Source organism: Orycteropus afer, unplaced genomic scaffold (assembly GCF_000298275.1).
Source record: "Orycteropus afer afer isolate SDZICR_OR568_19922 unplaced genomic scaffold, OryAfe1.0 scaffold00019, whole genome shotgun sequence".
Lineage (NCBI taxonomy): Eukaryota > Metazoa > Chordata > Mammalia > Tubulidentata > Orycteropodidae > Orycteropus > Orycteropus afer.
This window is the reverse complement of record NW_006921606.1, coordinates 1,258,432-1,277,184: the sequence shown is the minus strand read 5'-3', so window position 1 is coordinate 1,277,184 and position 18,753 is coordinate 1,258,432. Positions and strand designations below refer to the sequence as shown.

Sequence of the window (18,753 nt, the reverse complement as noted above, 5' to 3'; positions counted from 1 at the left end):
AGCAGCCAACAAACATATGAAGAAATGCTCATGATCATTAGCTATTAGAGAGATGCAAATCAAAACAACAATGAGATACCATCTTGCTCAAGCACTATTAGCAAAGTTCAGCAAGGCAGAAAATAACAAATGCTGGCGAGGATGTGGAGAGATTGGGACTCTGATACACTACTGGTAGGACTTTAAAAATGGTACAACCATTGTGGAAAGCAGTATGGCGATTCCTTCAAAAGTGGGAATTAGAAATACCATTTGATCCAGCCATTCCTTTACTAGGTATATATCTTAAAGAAGGAGAGCCATGACAAGAACAGACATATGCCATGTTCATCGCAGCACTATTTACAATAGCCAAAAGATGGAAACAACCTAGGTGTCCATCAACTGAGGAAGGGATAACCAAACCATGGTACTTACATACAATGGAATACTACACAATGCTAAAGAATAATGTAGAATCTGCAAAACATCACATAATGTGGATGAACTTGGAGGACATTACGCTGAGTGAAATAAGTCAATCACAAAAGGACAAATACTGTATTAGTCTGTTATTGTAAAAGTCAAGGAAAGGTTTATCTACAGAAGGAAATTTTCTTTATTGGTTATCAGGGATGGAAGCGGAGGGGAGGGAATGCTGTTAGATGGATAGAGATAAGTATTGATTTGGGTGAAGAGAAGGGCAATGTACCAAATGTGAGTGATCAATATGGTGGCATTAAGAATGAGAAAGACATAGAGAGGTACATGGGAGGTACAGACAACAAAGATGAACCCTTTTGCACAAACAGTACTGCATTGTCAATGAAGGCAAACATGGCTATATGGGTGGACAGGCTGAACTAATAGGTATGTCTATGAAGTGAGGAGTGTACCCAAGAACATGTATAGGGTTGGCAAACAATGGTCTGAATGTATGAATGTATGATCTGAATTCCCAGATGTATAGTAGAGCTGACAAGAGGCAAGGTGGTAGTCACTGCTTGGTCACAGCCAGTTACCCAGAGGGACTGAGCAGTTGAACCATTGGGCTTGGGACCATAGTCACAGGGGACATCAAGCTCAATTGGCATAACATACTACACAAAACATTGTTCCACCTCCTGCTTTGGCGAGTAGTGACTGAGATCTTAAAAGCCTGCAAGCTGTCATCTAGATGCAATGATGGCCTCATCCAGAGCAAAGAAGAATGAAGAAAACCAAAATTCATGGATATAATCAGTCCTAGTGACTGGTACACCATCCAATCTGCAGCCTGTGTAACTATTAGAACAGAAGAACTAGATGGTGCCTGGCTACCAATGTCAACCACTTGGAAGGGGATCTATGTAGGAGATCCTGGATAGAGAGGGAGAACAACGTAGACAAAACTCAAAATCATTTGGAGGAAAAAAAAAAAGGGGGAGGGGACCAGGTTTGCTGGCCCGATAGAACCTGGTGGAACCACTGAGACTATGGCCCCTAGCTGCCTGTCAGGTCTGGAATTGAACCCATACCTGTGGCTTCCAGCCAAGCAAAAGACAGGCATATGAGTTGAACATTTACTTGAGGTAGATACACTCCTTGGAGAGAACAAGCATGGGAGAAAGAAGGACTGCTTATGCACAGGGAGATAGCTCAGGGGGCAGGAGGGCATGGAGGGATGGACACAGGGAAGAGGTAATTATCAGGAGGAAGTGGGAGGGGAGCTTTTGCATTGTGGTAAATTGTGGTCAATGTTATGAGACAAAGTGTATGTGAACTACTGTATGGAAAGTGAATTTCCTGTGTAAATTTTCACCCAGATCACAATTAAAAAAATGTATATATATATATATAAATGACAAAACATTGCTTAGAGAAAAAAAAAATTCCTTTTGTTTCCTTTACCAAATAAAAACTGGCCGTTTCTCCTACAAGGCAGTACACTCATGCATCTTCTCTTTAAGACACCATGTGGAGTCCATTTTATGAAATGCAATTACTCTTTCAATAAAATATTTTGTTTCATTTTCTAATGGAATGTCAGGCTGGTGTTTCCACTAAGACAAACAATAGCTACAACAATAGACCCAAATATACCACCGATCATGAAGGTATTGCAGGACCCACAGCATTTCATTCTGTTATACATTAGATTGCCATGGTCAGAGCTGACTCTATGGCAATTAAAAACAGCAACAATCAGTGTGCAAATTTTTATCCTGGAACAGGGGGAACTGATGGATATCAGAATTTCTATGGATCAGTATTCCTCCCATTCTCCACCACCTCTTTTTGAATGAGAGTATCTATTGCATTGGATTTCTCTATCACCACTTTATATTGTATGGGGTGGGGGAAGGGGGCAAATGACTGATCTTTTTAGTTGATAAGTCCGAAGATGGAGAGGAACTGTACTTCATGATCTGTGCCCAGGGAATTGCACCTGAGGAGCCTCAGCCATACCTGGACCTGGTTTAGATGACATATTCATAGATTTTGCACAAATATAGTAATTGGATAAGACTTAGGATAGTTTGTTACTCAGTAGTAGAACATCTTGGAAGGACAGAACTGACTTTCTTGTGGTTTTTTAATACTGTAGAGGGGAAACAAAACAAAACACCATTCTCTCAATTGAAAACCCCAGAAGGCCATATCCTAGAAACAGGAATGAATCAGAGGTAGGTAGATTCTTATAAAAATGAGTGATCAGCCTTAAATCCTGGCAGAGAGAGAACACATCATCTAGACCCTTTGTAGTTATTTTATATAACATCTGACTGTTTTGGTTCTCTAGTGCTACTATAATAGACATACCTACCATATGAGAGCTTAAATTCTAAAGCACTTTAGGCTGTAGAAGGCTATGGTTTGCAGTGGGAGCCCTAACTCCACTTTGAGGTTTGACGTAAGTTTCAGATGCCATTTGGGTTCTTTCTGACCATTAAACCAGCATTGTGGCTGTGCATCGACAAGTTCTAAGACATACCTAGGGAAGGGCAGTTTGCCTTCAGGAGGAGTATGGTTGAAAGTAGATTATATTCACACAAGGAACTAGGGAATTTGCCTAAAGAGTGTCCTTTCCTGATTTAAATTAAGGTTGGGGTCTTGGTATTGTGTGGTAGCCACCTTGTGGCTAAGACTCAGTCTGCATGGTCATGAGTCACAGCCTATCTGGACCACCACCTAGCCAGGTAGTCAAGGCCCAGACCCAATCCTGTAACCCTTTTCTATCTTCATTTATGTACATGTTCCAATCATGGTCTTTTCCCTGATTCTATAGTCCCATTTTCAACAGTGACAAATCTACCTACCACCAATCACGGTCTTGTGATCATTTCTTTTCTTTTTTTTTTTTTTCAAGTCATATATTATTAGCCACATGGCCATGACTCAATGGACTCCATTCAGCTTTCTACATGCTGATGGTTTCTCTCATCCAGGATGATTGCCTTTGTTTGTCTTTGTCTTGTCCAAGGCTTAATAAAAGTATCTCTATTGAACCTGTTTGAATTTGGGGTCTCTTTTCCCCTGTCACACCACAAATGTATAGTCTGAACAAACAGAGATTTATTCTCTTACAGTTTAGGAGGCTAGAAGTCTGAGTTTCAAGGCCCCTCAGCCTTGGGATTCAGTTCTGCCTCTTTCTCCTAGAGCACTCAGAGGTGTCTCTTTAACTCAGGCTGCTATTAGCTGCTGAGGGTGACAAACTCACGGTTGGCACAGTCCAAAGATTATCGAGCAACATGGCAGGCCACTAGTTCAAGTCCAGAAACAGTCCCAAGATCAGCAGACAACATGGCAGGCCACTCACTGATGACTTCAGCCAAATGCAGGATCCAGATGTGCCAAACAGCTCAGAGACCTTTCTCAAAGCTCTCTTCTTATATATTGGAAGCAGATCCCTCAGCTGCTCCAGTAAATACCACCATAGAATTGATTATCAGTCTCATCATGGGGAATAACTACATCCAGATGCCCAGCCACTGAAAACCAGGCCCAGCCAAGCTGACACACAACCTTAACTATCACACTGGCATACAATAAAAATTACTAGATATGGGAGGAGGCAAAGCCATATAACAGAAAGTCAAGAGAAAAACCAAGTTAAGTCCCAGAAAGTTTTTTTCCCCCCAACTCCTGAAAAGGTCAATCAGTTCCTTCAGACAACAGTATTTGGGAGTTAAAGGTTCTCAGACTCATCTTTCTCTGTCCCATATTCCCATTCCCTGGCTCAGGGACCCACTCTTAAACAACCAGTGCCCTTACCTTAGCCTAAGAGACCACTGGAGTTCTGTATTTAAATGGCTTTACAATTCTGTAGGCCATATAATCAGACCTTGGGCCTGTCATCTGCTGAGTCTATCTTGCATCTATAAAAGATAAGAGATTCCTTTAAGGCCTCCATAAAGGCTCTCTGTTTCTTCTCCACCCCTCTACCCCAACTTTGAGAGTCCATGCTGCCAGGGGTTATGTTGCTGTTCCAGTAAAGATGTTGTTATGTTATTAGGAAGCATATCCAAAACAGCAGCTGTGATGGACATCACTTCCCTCTTAGTTTCTGATAATCTTCAGTGATTCTTCAAGACTCTCTCCCAGGCTGTCCACTCCCTCCTCAACCCAGTCCTCTCATCTCCTACCACTACCAGGTATTTTAATATGCAAACCCTCCTGGAAGGTATGCAATCCAGGTGGTACAGTCCCTATAGGTCAGCCTCAGGGATGCAGACACAAAACGAAGGAGAAAGAGACTGAAGAAGGAGACAGAATAACCAGCACATGCCATATACTCTTTTCTCAGGAAGTTACTGAGGAAAATTATCCACCCAAATGAGAGAGATAAGTAAGGAAGAGGAAGACACAAGATTGGGAAATATAGTATTCAACACAGGAGAAACCTCAGGGGAGTAGCCAGGATGATGAAAAGTCCCAAGACTATAGCTGGCAGGAATCTTAGCAGCAAGCTAATTCTGGAGCCAGAGGACTGAGTCTTTTTAAAGATAAAAATTAACTGAGCAAGTGCTTGAGTCACCAGAATAAGATGCAAGGAGTTTCTCAGTTTTGAGTAAAAGTTTGAGCATGAATTAGTGATAGGCACATAGAAAACAAAAAAGATGAAAGATTTCTGATAATTGTCAATACAAGAAAGGAAGTTTAATCTAAGTAGTCCATGTGGATCAACTTTGAACAGAATTTACATAGTTCCCATAATATAAATAGGGAAGACTTTCCAGTCTATGAACTTGTATCACTCTAGGGGAAAAAAAAATGAAACTTTTTCTTTCAAAAAGTAATTTTTAAAGCTATTTTACAAGATTATTTGTTCACTCTTTCCTCTAAAGTTGCCAAATAACCTGTGAATCACTTCACAGACAACTGAAGTATACCAGTGGTCCCTGGATCACATTTTCCAAAACAATGTTTCATAGGTTAGCATTCTGTGATAGATAAGACATTTCTTTCTTCTCTTTAATAGGGAGTTCCACATTTGGTCAATGCTTATCTTTGTATCCTACATGCTCTAGAAATTTAATACAGGTACATTTAATAAAAGCCATGACTGCATTTTATTTATGGAAAATAGAAGTTATCTCAATATTTTTATTAGAAAGAACAATCCGGTATTTCTCTTTTAGAGTCAAAATTCTTATTACTATTACTAACATAAAATTGTTGCAAATGCTTGCCCATTTTATTATAAAAAAAAAAACAGTAAAATGTAAAATGAAGTATAATTAAGAATAAAATACTTTAAAAATTAACTTACCCGTATGAAATCCATAAGTGTATTATAAATGAAGGCTCCTCTGGGAAGAAAAAAACAGCTCCCAGGACTCAGATCATGAAAAAAGAAAAGTTCTTGTTCCTAGAGTAAAACAGTAATTGCATTTCAAATTTCACCTGTTGTTGAATATGTACTGCATACACATGATATGAATAAAGCATATCATGTCCAGTTTTTATTTCCATCTTCTAACAATGTAGATTCCAAGGCCCCTCAATACATATCACTTAACTATATAAAATATTATATATAAAATTATAGTTCATATGTATGGTTACTTAGCTTTGACATTTAGCTTTTATTTTGATGTGGTTGTTGTTAAGCTGTAGTCAAGTCAGCCCCTAACTCATGATAACCCATGCACCATGGCATTGGACTATTTTTTGACCCACAGGACTGTCAAAGACTGATTTTTGGAAGTTGATCACCAGGCCTTTCTTCCTAGTCTGTCTTAGTCTGGAAGCTCTACTGATAACTGCTCAACATCATAGTAACATGTAAGATTCCCCTGACAGATGGGTGATTGGCAGGCAGCACATGAGGTACATTAGTAGGCAATCTAACTTGGGTCTCCCACGTGAAAGGTGAGAATTCTTCCTCTGAACCATCAATGCCCTGTTAGCTTTTATTATGCCCTTTATTATTTAAAGCTAATTTTCTTAGCAAACTTAAAGTATGATCCAATGGGGAAACAATATGGCAAAAAGATCAGAAAAGTACATTTTAGGAGGTAGGATGCTCATGACATGGCTGTCAGCTGCCAGCCATAACTCAGTGTTTGTTCTCACATCAGCCCTGCCAATCTTGAAAGACAGATGTGGACAGGACTTCAAACTGGTTCATTCCAGTTCAACCCTCTACTAAGAATTTGCTTTTCCACCCCAGATATACTGAATCAGAATCTACATTTTAACAACATCCCCAAGTAATTCTTATGGACACTGAGAATTTACTTTTTTACCCCAGGAATACAGAATCAGAGGGAGCTCTGTTAGTAAGGTGGCTAAGGCACTTGACTGCTAACCAGAAGGCTGACAGTTCAAACCCACCAGCCACTCCTCGGAAGGAAGATGGGGCAATCTACTTCTGTAGTGATACTGCCTCGGAAACCCAAGGAGGGGTCGCTATGAGTTGGGGCCAACTCAACGGCACATAACAACAACAACAGAATCAGAATTTACATTTCACCTGGTATTCTTGTTAAAATGTAGATTCTGATTCAGTACATCAGGGGTGGAAATGCAAACTCTCAGCAGACTGAACCATAATGAAGTAAATAATAATGGATTAAACATGCTTTCAAATTTTTTCACTTTCTATCACACTGTTCTGCTTTCCAGATACAAAGTGTGCTATCAAGTGTACACAATTTTAAAAGCAACTTTATTTTGATATTATGGTAAAAAAAAAAAAAAAAAAAATAGAAACATGCAATTTTTAAAATCTAAAAATAAATGCAGGAAGGAAAGAGTTTAGAAGACATTTTAAAGTTACTAGCATGAAGGAATTTGACAGCAGACTACGACTGCAAGCATAACAGAAAATAGGAGAAGAATAAAAATTTTTAAACTAAATTGTTTAAGATAATCACAAGCCAAAAACAGTCACCAATGTTCTGTCTCAACAGTGACTATGATTTGAAGCATACCTTCCCAATTTTCCTGTGATCTCGGTTCCTGGCTTCCTCTTGGAACTTTTCCCAGGTTTTCATCATTTTGTTATCTGGAAAGGATATCCCATAGATCCTCTGCAATGTTTCCATTTCAGGTCTGCCTTCCCAGTAGGTTGAGGAATTCTAATCATCAAACAAGGGACCAGTAACCATACCAAACATTTGGTCATAAATAAAAGCACTATTAATTATATACCCAATTTTCCACCATAACATCAACATAGCTTACTTAAAGAATACTTTTTGTGTGCTGGAAAGAACTTTAAAGATTCTAATTAAACCTTGCCAATGCAGGGACACCAGACTCAATTGGCACAACAAAATACATAAAAACCTTGTTCCTCATCCTAATTGGTGAGTAGTGACTGGGGTCTTAAAAGCTTTCAAGCAGCCATCTAAGATGCACCTAATGGTCTCCAAGCTTTGGAAGCAAAGAAGAGTGCAAAAAAACAAGGGCATTTGGAAGCAATCAACCTTAGGACACAATGGCCCTCAAGACCAGAAGAACTAGATGGTGTCTGGCTACCAATGCCAACCACTCAGGAAAGGATCAAATCTGGAGATCCTGGATAGAGTGGGAGGAAAAACATGGAACAAAATCCAAAAACTCAATCATGACCAGAATTACTGGTTGGATAGAGTTTGGTGAGACTCCCAATACTATGGCCCTAGGATACATTCTGCACCTGGAATAAAACCACTTGCAGGGGCTGGCTCTCAACCCAATAGCTAACAAGATGTACATGCAGAACACTCAACCTAGGGTGATGCACCCATATACTCTATGGAAATACACCCCTTAGAGCAATAGACCACAAGGCACCAGAGGGGCAACATTCACACAGAGGTAATGCAGAACAAACAGGAGTGTATAATTATGAGGGGCACAGGGGGAAGGTTTTTGGGCAGGGAGGGGAGGAGACTGGGTTAGGGTTGGACATGGTAAATGGGGAATGAAACTAAATGCATACATAATGTTGTATGTAAAACAAACTCTTAAAATAAATAAATAAAAGAGCCTAAATAAAATAAAATAAACCTTGCCAGTGCAAATTATACGATTCATCAGTAAATTATGTTAAAAAAAAATCTGCTGTGGATTCTAGGTATGAAAGTGTGAAAATGAAGGAATGCTAAACAGCAACTGCTGGGAGTTGGGGCAGAAGGAGAGGAGAGAGGCAGAAGAAGTAAGTATCAGGAAGTAAAGTTCTGCCTTATTAATTGTAGCATTATTCACAACAGCCAGAGGGTGGAAACAATCCAAGAGCCCAGCAAGAGATGAATAAACAAAATGTGATATATACATAAATGGGATATTTCTAAGCCATAAAGAAAAATGGAGAACTGAAACATGCCACAACATGGACAAACCTTGAAAACATTATGTTGAGTAAAATAAGCCAGTTGCAAAAGGACACATACTGTATCATCCCACTCACATAAAATATTTAAAATAGGTAAATACATGGAGAGCAAAGTAGTTAGGGATTACCAAGGGCTGGAGAAAAGTGGGAATGGGGAGTTATTGCTTAATGTGTACTGAGCTTCTGCTCAGGGTGATGAGAAACTTTTTGGAAATAGCAGTGATGGCAGTACAACATGGTAAACATAATTAATGTCACTGAATTGTACCCTTACAAATGGTTAAAATAGTAAAATTTTTGCTATATATATTTTTTAACACAATAAAGTTTTGTTAAAAAGTCTTTCTTGGAGATATACGGATTAATGGTTAAGAACAGTACTGTGAGCCAGAAGGTTAGATAGCAAGCTTAGGGGGCAATGAGTTTATGGTAATAGAGGAGAAACAATTTGGAAAAGCAGAGTAAGAACAGTTGCATAACTTGAAGAATGTAATCAGTGTCACTAATTGTACATGAACAAATTGTTGAATTGGTGTATGTTCTGCTGTGTGTATTTTCAACAATAAAAAAATAAAAGTATTAGAAAAATGCTGTCATCCAGCGTCCCATATTACCAGTGAGAAAATCAAAGCCCAGACAGGTGACGACTACAAAGCCAGGCCATGGCAAAACAGAAACAAGAGCCCTGCCTCTGGATTCCCAAAGCCACGTGTTCTCCATTAGACCACCATATGCCCTTTTTGTTCATTCCTTTTCCTGTGGTACATGATTCTCACATCCTGTGTTGGTTCTCTAGTGCTGCTATAACAAAAATACCACAAGAGGATAGCTTTAACAACAGTAATTTATTCTTTTACAGTTTAGGAGGCTAGAAGTCTGAATTTAGTGTTGGGTCTAGGGGCTAGGTGTAGGACTCTTGACCTTGGGCTTTAGCTCCGCCTCTTGTTCCAGGCCCACTGGAGCTGGAGTTGTCTCCTAACCCATGCAGCTATTGGCTGATGAGACTGAAAAACCCAAGATCAGCAGGTAAACTGGCGCCATCCCAAGATCAGCAGGCAACACAGCAGGCTACAGGTTCAAGTCCAGGAACTGGAGATGAAGACTCAGCCAAACACAGGAAACAAAATGTGCCAAAAGCTAGAGACCTTTCCCAAAGCTTCTCCATATATACTGGAAGCAGGCCACACCCTGAAGGTAAGTCCTCTCCAAATACTTAACTGCTCACAGCAGATTCCACCATGGAGGTGACTACTGTCTCATCATGGGAAATAACTACATCCAGTTGCCAAGCCACTCAAAACCATGACCCAGCCAAGTTGACACACAACCTTAACTACCACACACACAGACATATTTTCTGGTTCACATTAGGGCAGTTCAAGAAAATCATAGCATGTAGAACAATCCCTTAAAATATCATATGAAAAAGAAATGCACTATAACACATTAAGGTTAAATGACAAACAATTAAAACTACATATAGTCTGCTATTTATCAAAACATTTTATGATTCTCATTCAAGTCAAGCATGAAATATTGTAAAATGTCATGATGTTCAGACTATAAGAGATATGATGGAAATCTCTTATCTAATTCATCTTAAGTTTTCTGTATTTTAAAAAAAAGTCAATTCTTACCTTGAAAATTTTTATGGTCTTAATTTTTCCAGTGTGTCTTACATGTGGGCCTTTACAAAGGTCAATTAGTGGACCACACCTATAATGAAATATTTAAGACATTATTATAGTTTTTTGGACAATTCATTATAAACCATATTCTCCTATGTTTTAAGAAAGACTCCACTTGTTTGTGTATTTTGGGGATAATTTTTAATTTGGGGTCAAGGAGAAAGACAGTAGCTTCTAGCCTCAAATCCCAGTCTGCCTTCCTTTGCTCAAATTCAAAAACCATGGAACATCTTGTGAAAAAAACTATGCATATAAATACAGTACTTTTAACTGACACATCCTAAGGCACTCAAGACACTTCCATTGTCATAAAATCAGAAAGTCATTTCCTTGTTTTACACTAATTTTCAAAACAAACTATCTGAAATATATACAAAATATATTAACATGATATTTTAAAAATAAACTTCAAGGTGTTTTATTATTATTTTTAAGCATTCAGGTTTTATAGCAAAATGACTAATTGTTTCTCAGTTTATTAAAACAAAGCATTGCAAATTTCAGGCAAGAGTTTAGATCAGAGATGACACCACTATTAGAGCACGATGGGCTACAGTCAGGGATTAGCTTGCACTTATAATGAACCAAGACCCCCGAATCTTAAAAATTGGAGACTTTTCTTTAAAGGAGTCCTTGGGTGTTGCAAATGGGTAGCCCACCCAGATGCTTAAGGTTGGAGGTTCAAGTCCACCCATAGATGCCTTGGATAAAAAGTCTGGCAATCCAGTTCTGAAAAATCAGCCATAGCACAGTTTTTAAAAAATCAGCTATAAGCACAGTTCTATTCTTACATACATGGGGTATTCATGAATGGGAATCAACTCAATGGCAACTGGTTTGGTTTGGGGTTTTTTTTGTTTGTTTCTTCAAAGTACAAAAACATGAACTGAGTTAAAATATGAATAACATAGGACAGAGGGAAAATTACTTAATGTTAAACAATTTAAGGAAAATTTAGTAAAGAAAGTGAGTACAGTCTTACCCACAGGGGAAAGGGGCTGCTACAGGTCACACCAGAAAATAAAATTTGGGTCTCATTACCATCCTAACAAATATAAATGAGAAGATGATTAATTGCCTTTTGGTAATAAAAGGAGTCCTGGTAGTGTACTAGTTAGGGCATTTGGCTGCTAACCAAAAGGTTGGTGGTTCAAACCCACCAGCCACTCCACTGAAGAAAGATGAAGAAGTCTGCTTCCATAAAGATTTATAGCCTTGAAAACCCAGTGGGGGTTGCTGTGAGTTGGAATTAACTCGATGGCAGTGAGTTTGGTTTGTCAATAAAATATTTGGAACCCCTCACTAGAGCAGTATATCAGCTATGCAAATGTATAAACAGACCACCAATACACTCTGCTTCTACTGCTAATGCTTTCAAGATTAGCCACTAAAGCAATGTTTAAAATTTACATACTTTTTACCTGTAAACTGTGGTAGTTGGAGTGTTAACCTTCTCATTCAGGATGCGGCATTTAAATTTATTATACTACAAAGGAAAATGTATTTATATATTATCATAAGAAACATTTAAGCAAAAAAAAATTAACAAGCAGTTTTTCAACAAGCATTGAATGGGCATCTACTTCGTTCTAGGCATTGAGACTTTGAGAATTGAAAGGGCTCGCAGTCTAGAACTGCACTGTCACAGGCCCTAAGCTACAAGCCTGTGTAGTTACTGAGCATGTGAAAGCATCTAATCTGAACTGAGATGTGCTGGAAGTGTAAAACACACTGGATTTCAGAGGTGTACAGTGAGAAAAAGAATACATACTAGCTCATTATTTTTACATGGGTTACATGTAGAAGTGATTTACTTATATATTGGGTTAAATAAAATATGGTATTAAAATTAATTTCACTGCTCTTTTACTTTCAAAGTGTGACTATTAGAAAATTTAAAATTACATACACAGCTGAAATTTGTGGCTTGCTTTATATTTCTATTGGACAGCACTATTCTAGAAGATTCCAGTTTTAACTATGTTAAGTAAATAAATTCTGAGGACACAGCGACACAATTAATTTATGTAAAGATAGACAAAATTTATCATAATAACAATGAATTTTAAAATATTAGAAGAAACTTCTTGCCATTCTGCTTTCATCACCATTATCATGGTGCCAGTATTTTTACATTAAATAACTACTTAAAGAAGGTAGGTGTGTGTTTGGGGGGAACTTGTGTGATTTAACTGTTTCATAACTGTATGTTCAAATCAAATAATTTTCAATCATAAAGGTCTGATTGGATTAAATTCTTAACAGTAATTGTAATTTTTCCAAGGGCAAATCTATTTTTTAATTCAAACCCATTAAACTGCATAACTTAGAACAAAAGACTCTGCTTTCTCTGTTATGTATAATTTAAAAAAGAAAATTAGAAATACACTTAAGCACATTGGTCAAAACAAAATAAGAGAAAGTTTTACATAAGATACTCTAGGCTAAAATTAAAAAAAAGAAAAAGTTACAGAAAAATACAAAGAAAAAAGAAAACACCAGGAATTTATATGGGTTATAAATACTATTGAATTTAGTAGTCAGAATATTAACAATACTCAGAATTAATCAGATTTATAAACATACATATGAAAACTATCCACTATACTCTTCTCTGCCTTAAAATTTTCAGAAAATAGAGAGTAGGGAAATGTCATAGTAAGTAGCAACTTTACAATAGTTTGCCAAACTGGAACAATTTTTTTGGTGAGCAGCAACCAATTATTTGTAAAAAAAAAAAAAAAAAAAAACAGAAAGCTAGTCTGCATTCATTATTTTTAATATTCCTAGCAAAAAGTTTTCTTATTCTCTGAAGTTCCCCTAAGTTACCTTAAACATTTCCAGGAGGGTCTTCTTGCTGACTTCTAATCTTTCAAAAGGCTGTTTTTCTTTTATGATAGTTCTACATATATTCTCCAGTGCTGACAATTCTGTGCTGGACACTGCTCTAAAAAGAACAGGAAGTAAGGATCAAAATAGATTTTCCCAATATTAAGCATGTTATTTTTTGTGCAGCTTTGCTCTTAGCCTTTGTCACTAACTGGCACATTTTCTGAATTGAGGAATTTGGTATTTCATTTTACCAAGATTTTAGAAAGACAAGTCATCCACAGAGCAGATACTCCCATTTCTCAAAGAAGGAAACTAAGGCATCAACAGATATGATCTGCCTTGCCAAGTGGACTAGCCAGATGTTATGGGTCTAAATTAAGGCAGAAGTAGAGAGAAGAGGAGGATGAGAGAATCATTTAGGAGATAACATTGGCAGCACTGGATTAAATGACTCGATTGGAGGGGAGGGCAGGTAAGTAATATGCAGGAAGAAGGTTGGGCAATCTACTTCCATAGTGATACTGCCTCGGCAACCCAAGGAGGGGTCACTATGAGTCGGGGCTATGAGTCAGGGCCAACTTGATGACACACAACAAGAAGGGCTCAGATTTTAATTTGGCAGCAGGTGGTATCTTTAACAGCTGTGAGAAATAAAGGCAAGGAGGTTGTCTGGGGAGGTTGTTGATGATTTTAATACAGACCTGTGGAATGAAAGTCCTCTTTAAACCATCTCAGACTGGTATTCACCTGTGTGAGATGTTTGGTCAAGATTGAAAGTGCTCTTAATTACCACAAAGAGAGCTAAACTAACTGTTTTCTAGGAACTAAACTTGTGATTTTGGTCTTGATTAGTACCATGCTCTAGCAAGTGACAGATTAGATAAATAGCATTAGCTTCCTACTGGTGGTGGGGGTGAGAGTGAATGAAAACTATTCTGAAGTCTAAACTTATTAAAAATAGTAATTCTCAAAGATGGTTAACCAACCTATAATCACAATATACAATATATATGGTCATTAAACAAATATGTAACCATTAAAAAAAAAGAAAGCACTATAAGCATATGGATTCAGACATGAACATTAAGGGTGTTACCTGTCTCCAATGAACATATCATAATAAAATCCATTTTCAATGGGTGGACCATAGCACAAGTGGCCTCCATAATACAGTTCCATGGCCTCCCCAAGAACATGGGCACTGGAGTGCCAGTACACCTGCATGACATGGGACAGAAAGACCATTTTGCTACCAAGATCATATCAAAGGAAATTATTAGTAAAATCACATGAATAAGTGGATACATTTTAAAGGAAAAACACCAAGACCCAAGGATAATATCAATTTGAAAGGTAAATCTTCAATGAACCCTTAGAGATTATTTTCTAAATCTTTCCTGGAATTCCATCACAGCCATTTGCTCAGTTCTAGTGTAAAACCGCTGTTTGGGAGTAGATAGTTCAAGCACAGTTACTAAGTTACTTCCTTCTGTGCATATTAACCGTAGGTAAAACAACACCAAAACCCAAACCTGCTGCTATAGAGTCACTTCTGACTCATGGCAACCTCATGTGTTACAGAATAGAACTAGTCCATAGAACTTTTTGGCTGTAATCTTTATGGAAGGAGATCACCAGACCTTTTTCGGCAGCACCACTAGGTAGGTTTGAAGTGAACCACCAACCTTTATATTAGTTGTCAAGTATAAACTATTTGTATCACACAGGGATACTACAGGGTGAACCAGATAACGTGAAATCTTCAGCCATCCATTCAGCGCAGTCTAAGGGTGAGTCATCAGTCCTACAAGTTTATGAAGCGGATTTGGTTCTTAATTCCTGAGGAATCTGTTGTTTATGGATAGACTCCAACTTACCAAAGTCATCAAATAAACATAAGTGCTAAGACAAGATAAGTGAGTCCTCTGGCAGCAACTTCTTTCCCTTTATTTAAAAAGGGAATAGATACAATTAGAAAGCTGTTTGATAAAATCGAGCAGACCATGTCCAGTCCTGCCACACAGCATTCAGAGATTAGATCTGCAAGCTGACCCAGATGGCCAGTCCTGGGGGACAGAACCCCTCTCTTGTGGATGGCACCAGGACAGCAGGCAACTGCAACATAAGCCCAAATCTCCTCTTAGGTGTATTTTCCACACCTAGATATTTGTTGAGCCAAGCACTGTGTTAGGACCAATGGTACAATAGCAAAGAGATAGATACAGTCACTGTGCTCATGCAGCATACAGCCCATTGGAAAGAGAGGCAGTAAACAAACGTATAACTTCATGGTCATAAGATGAGTAGAGTTTTTTTAAAGGAGATGAACAGGGCATAGTAATAAACAATAGCCGTGAAGACCCAACATACACAGGAATCAGGAAGGCCTTTGGGGCTGACATGTAGGGGATGGAACAGAGTAGTTTGAGAAAGGCTGGAGAGGTAAGCAGGAGCCAGTGACCATGCAGACCACAGGGAGGAACTTAGGTTTTATTCCAAATGCAATGGAAAGCATTAAAGGGTTTTAAGCAGACAAGATAAGATTCACTTTCATTTTAAAACATCATTTTGGTAGCAGTATGGAAATGGATTTCAGGGGGATAAAACAGCAAGGCAGTTCGTTTAGGGGCCTATATAGACTCTTGGTTAGTGGCAATGGAGATGGAGAGAAAGGAACGAGATCAAAATAACATTATTAAAGTAACATCTGTTTGTTGGTTTCCAGGGGTGGGAGGGAAGGGGAGGAAACACTGCAAAAACAAAACAAAAAAAGAAAGTAATATCGACTGGGCTTACCAATGAATTAGAGACTGGAGTTGAGGGATGGGCAATAAGCACAGATAACTTTCAAGATTCTGGTTTGAACAACTGAACATGTGGTAGAATTGTACATTGAGATGTAAAGATAGGAAAGAAATAAGAACCAGGGTTAAGAGTCAAGAGTTCTACTATAAATATACTGAATGGAAGATTCTGGTATAGTATCTGAGTGAGGTATGTCTAGCTACAAATAGTTGAGAGTGGCTATTACTGAGCACTGAGGAATACTCAACATCTGAAGTAGATATAGAAGAGCAAGATGACTAACAAAGAATAACTGAACATGGGGATAAAATCAGGAAAGCACTGGCACCATTGAAAACATTAAAAGAAGGGTGATCAACTGTCAATATTGCTGAAAGACTACACAGGTGGAGTGGCAAAGTAGTTGTTGAATTTGAAAGTGATATGCAACTAATGAAAAGCCCTGGTGGTACAGTGGTTAAGTACTCAGCTGCTAACCAAAATATCAGTGGTTTGAACCATCAGCCTTTCTGCAAGAGAAAGATGTGCCAGTCTACTTCCGTAAAGATTTACAGCCTTGGAAATCCTATAGGGCAGTTCTACTCCATCCTAGAGGGTCACTATGAGTCAGAACCAACTCAATGACAATGGGTTTGGTTTGGTCCAAGTAATGCCATGCAAATACTAGGAGAGGCCACTGAACATGACTATAAGCATGTCACAGAATTAGCAGCTTCTGTTTGTGTATATAATCTTATTTTTGTTTGTAGCTCCAAATAAATGTTTTCTTGAGCATGGGATCATAGCTGCACACTACTGATTTCTCCAGGGATTTTATTAAAGATTTAAAGTAAAGTCTATACCTAAACATATTATTTTACTGGACATTTAAGTTTATAAAAAGAAGCCCTGGTGGTGCATTGGCTAAGTGCTTGGCTGCTAACCAAAAGGTCGGCAGTCTGAACCCACCAGCAGGAGAAAGATGTGGCAGTCTGCCTAGATAAAGTACAGTCTTGGAAACGCTATAGGGCAGTCTACTGTGTCCTGTAGGGTCGCTATGAGTTGGAATCAACTCTATGGAAATGTTTTTTTTTTTTTTTTTTTGGTTAAAGTTTATCAAGGGAAATGCCAACTAGATATATTTTAAACTTTAAAGCTATTATCATATTACAAAATGCTCCCTCCTATCTTTGATGTGTGTATTTCTCAATTTTACATGACCATTTCTATCCATATTTTTAAAAACATGTACTTATCTAGAGGACAGGGAATATTTTCTTGTATGTTGCATTATACACTAAATATTCTTATAAAAAACTCATCACCATCAAGTCAATTCCAACTAATAGTGACCCTATAGGATCATTTATTAAAAATAAAAGTGGGAAGAGCTTACTATATATGAATTTTTCAGTAAAGCAAAAAAACAAAAAAAAACCTTTTTACAAAATCATTATCATTCTGTAAATCTGAGTTTTCTAGATTAGCTTTTCTACAGGGTTTCTTTTTCATGGACATACACTAAACATTCATAAATTTGATTTGGTTTCAAAATCAGGTTATACGTTCATAGTTACAGGAAAATGAAATATAAGAAAAAGTCTTTGTTTCTAAAAGCTTCAAGGTCTTCAAAAAGTCATTTAATTTTTCTGAGCTTTGGCTGCTTCATCTCTAAAAGGGAATTTAAAAAGTACCTGTGTGACAGACAGGGTTATGAGAATTCAGTGAGACATTACCCCTAAGAAGCCGAGAACAGTGCCTGGCACATAACAAGCACTCAGTAAGTATTTATTACTTTGATCATTTTCATCAACAACCACAAATATTTATGGAAGTCCATGCTAGTATCACCATGGCAGAAACATGTGGATTGAACACTCTAAAAAGATTCCTCATTCTAATAAATGTTTTGCTTTCTTTTTTTTTTTTTTTTCATGAGTTCCCTGATGCAAGGAGGGAAGGAACCCCAAAGATGCAGATGCCTCCATGGAATATTAAATCTGGCAGTTCCCTGTCCCTCACCACCCAAACTGCAGACTGAGTGACAGAGTTTAGCTTCAGATGGTTAAAGCAGAGTCACAGGAATGACTCCTGCAGATACACTGAGAGCCAGCCAGTGTGAGAAATATGAGGACTCCTGACACTCATATGGGGCAGGATTGGGGACAATAGAGGCTTAAAATTAAGTGCCACATTTGGTTCATCACCTATTTTATTTTCTTCAGAGATTTACAGTATTTGAAATGATCTCAGTGGAGCAAGATCGTATCTCATTGTTGTTTTGATCTGCATCTCGCTAATAGCTAATGATCACGAGCATTTCTTCATATGTTTATTGGCCGCTTGAATATCATCCTTGGTGAAGTGTCTATTCATGTCTTCTGCCCATTTTTTAATTGGATTGTCTTCTTTTTGTTATTGAGGTGCTGGAGTTTTCTATAAATTCTAGAGATAAATCCCTTGTCAGATATGTCATTACCAAATATTATTTCCCAATCTGTAGATTCTCTTTTGACTCTTTTGGAAAAGTCTTTGGAAGCACATAAAAATTTAATTTTTAGAAGGTCCAAATCATCTGGTTTCTCTTCTGCTGTTTGTGCATTTTGAGTTATGCTTGATAGTCTATCTATGCCATATATTTTGTTGTTGTTGTTGTTGTTATGT

At 37.9% G+C, this 18,753-nt stretch overlaps 1 protein-coding gene across 1 annotated transcript in view; it reads right to left on the bottom strand.

The window, feature by feature from the left end:
- TARS3 (threonyl-tRNA synthetase 3) overlaps positions 1 to 18,753 on the bottom strand; it is a 123,289-nt gene that overhangs the window by 89,336 nt on the left and 15,200 nt on the right. Inside the window, exons 5-10 of the mRNA XM_007959926.1 lie at positions 14,402 to 14,523; positions 13,303 to 13,420; positions 11,895 to 11,959; positions 10,423 to 10,501; positions 7,398 to 7,544; positions 5,732 to 5,830 (exon numbers count right to left, since the gene is read on the bottom strand). Of these exons, the coding sequence (XP_007958117.1) occupies positions 5,732 to 5,830; positions 7,398 to 7,544; positions 10,423 to 10,501; positions 11,895 to 11,959; positions 13,303 to 13,420; positions 14,402 to 14,523 (630 nt within the window). The remainder of the gene's footprint in view (positions 1 to 5,731; positions 5,831 to 7,397; positions 7,545 to 10,422; positions 10,502 to 11,894; positions 11,960 to 13,302; positions 13,421 to 14,401; positions 14,524 to 18,753) is intronic.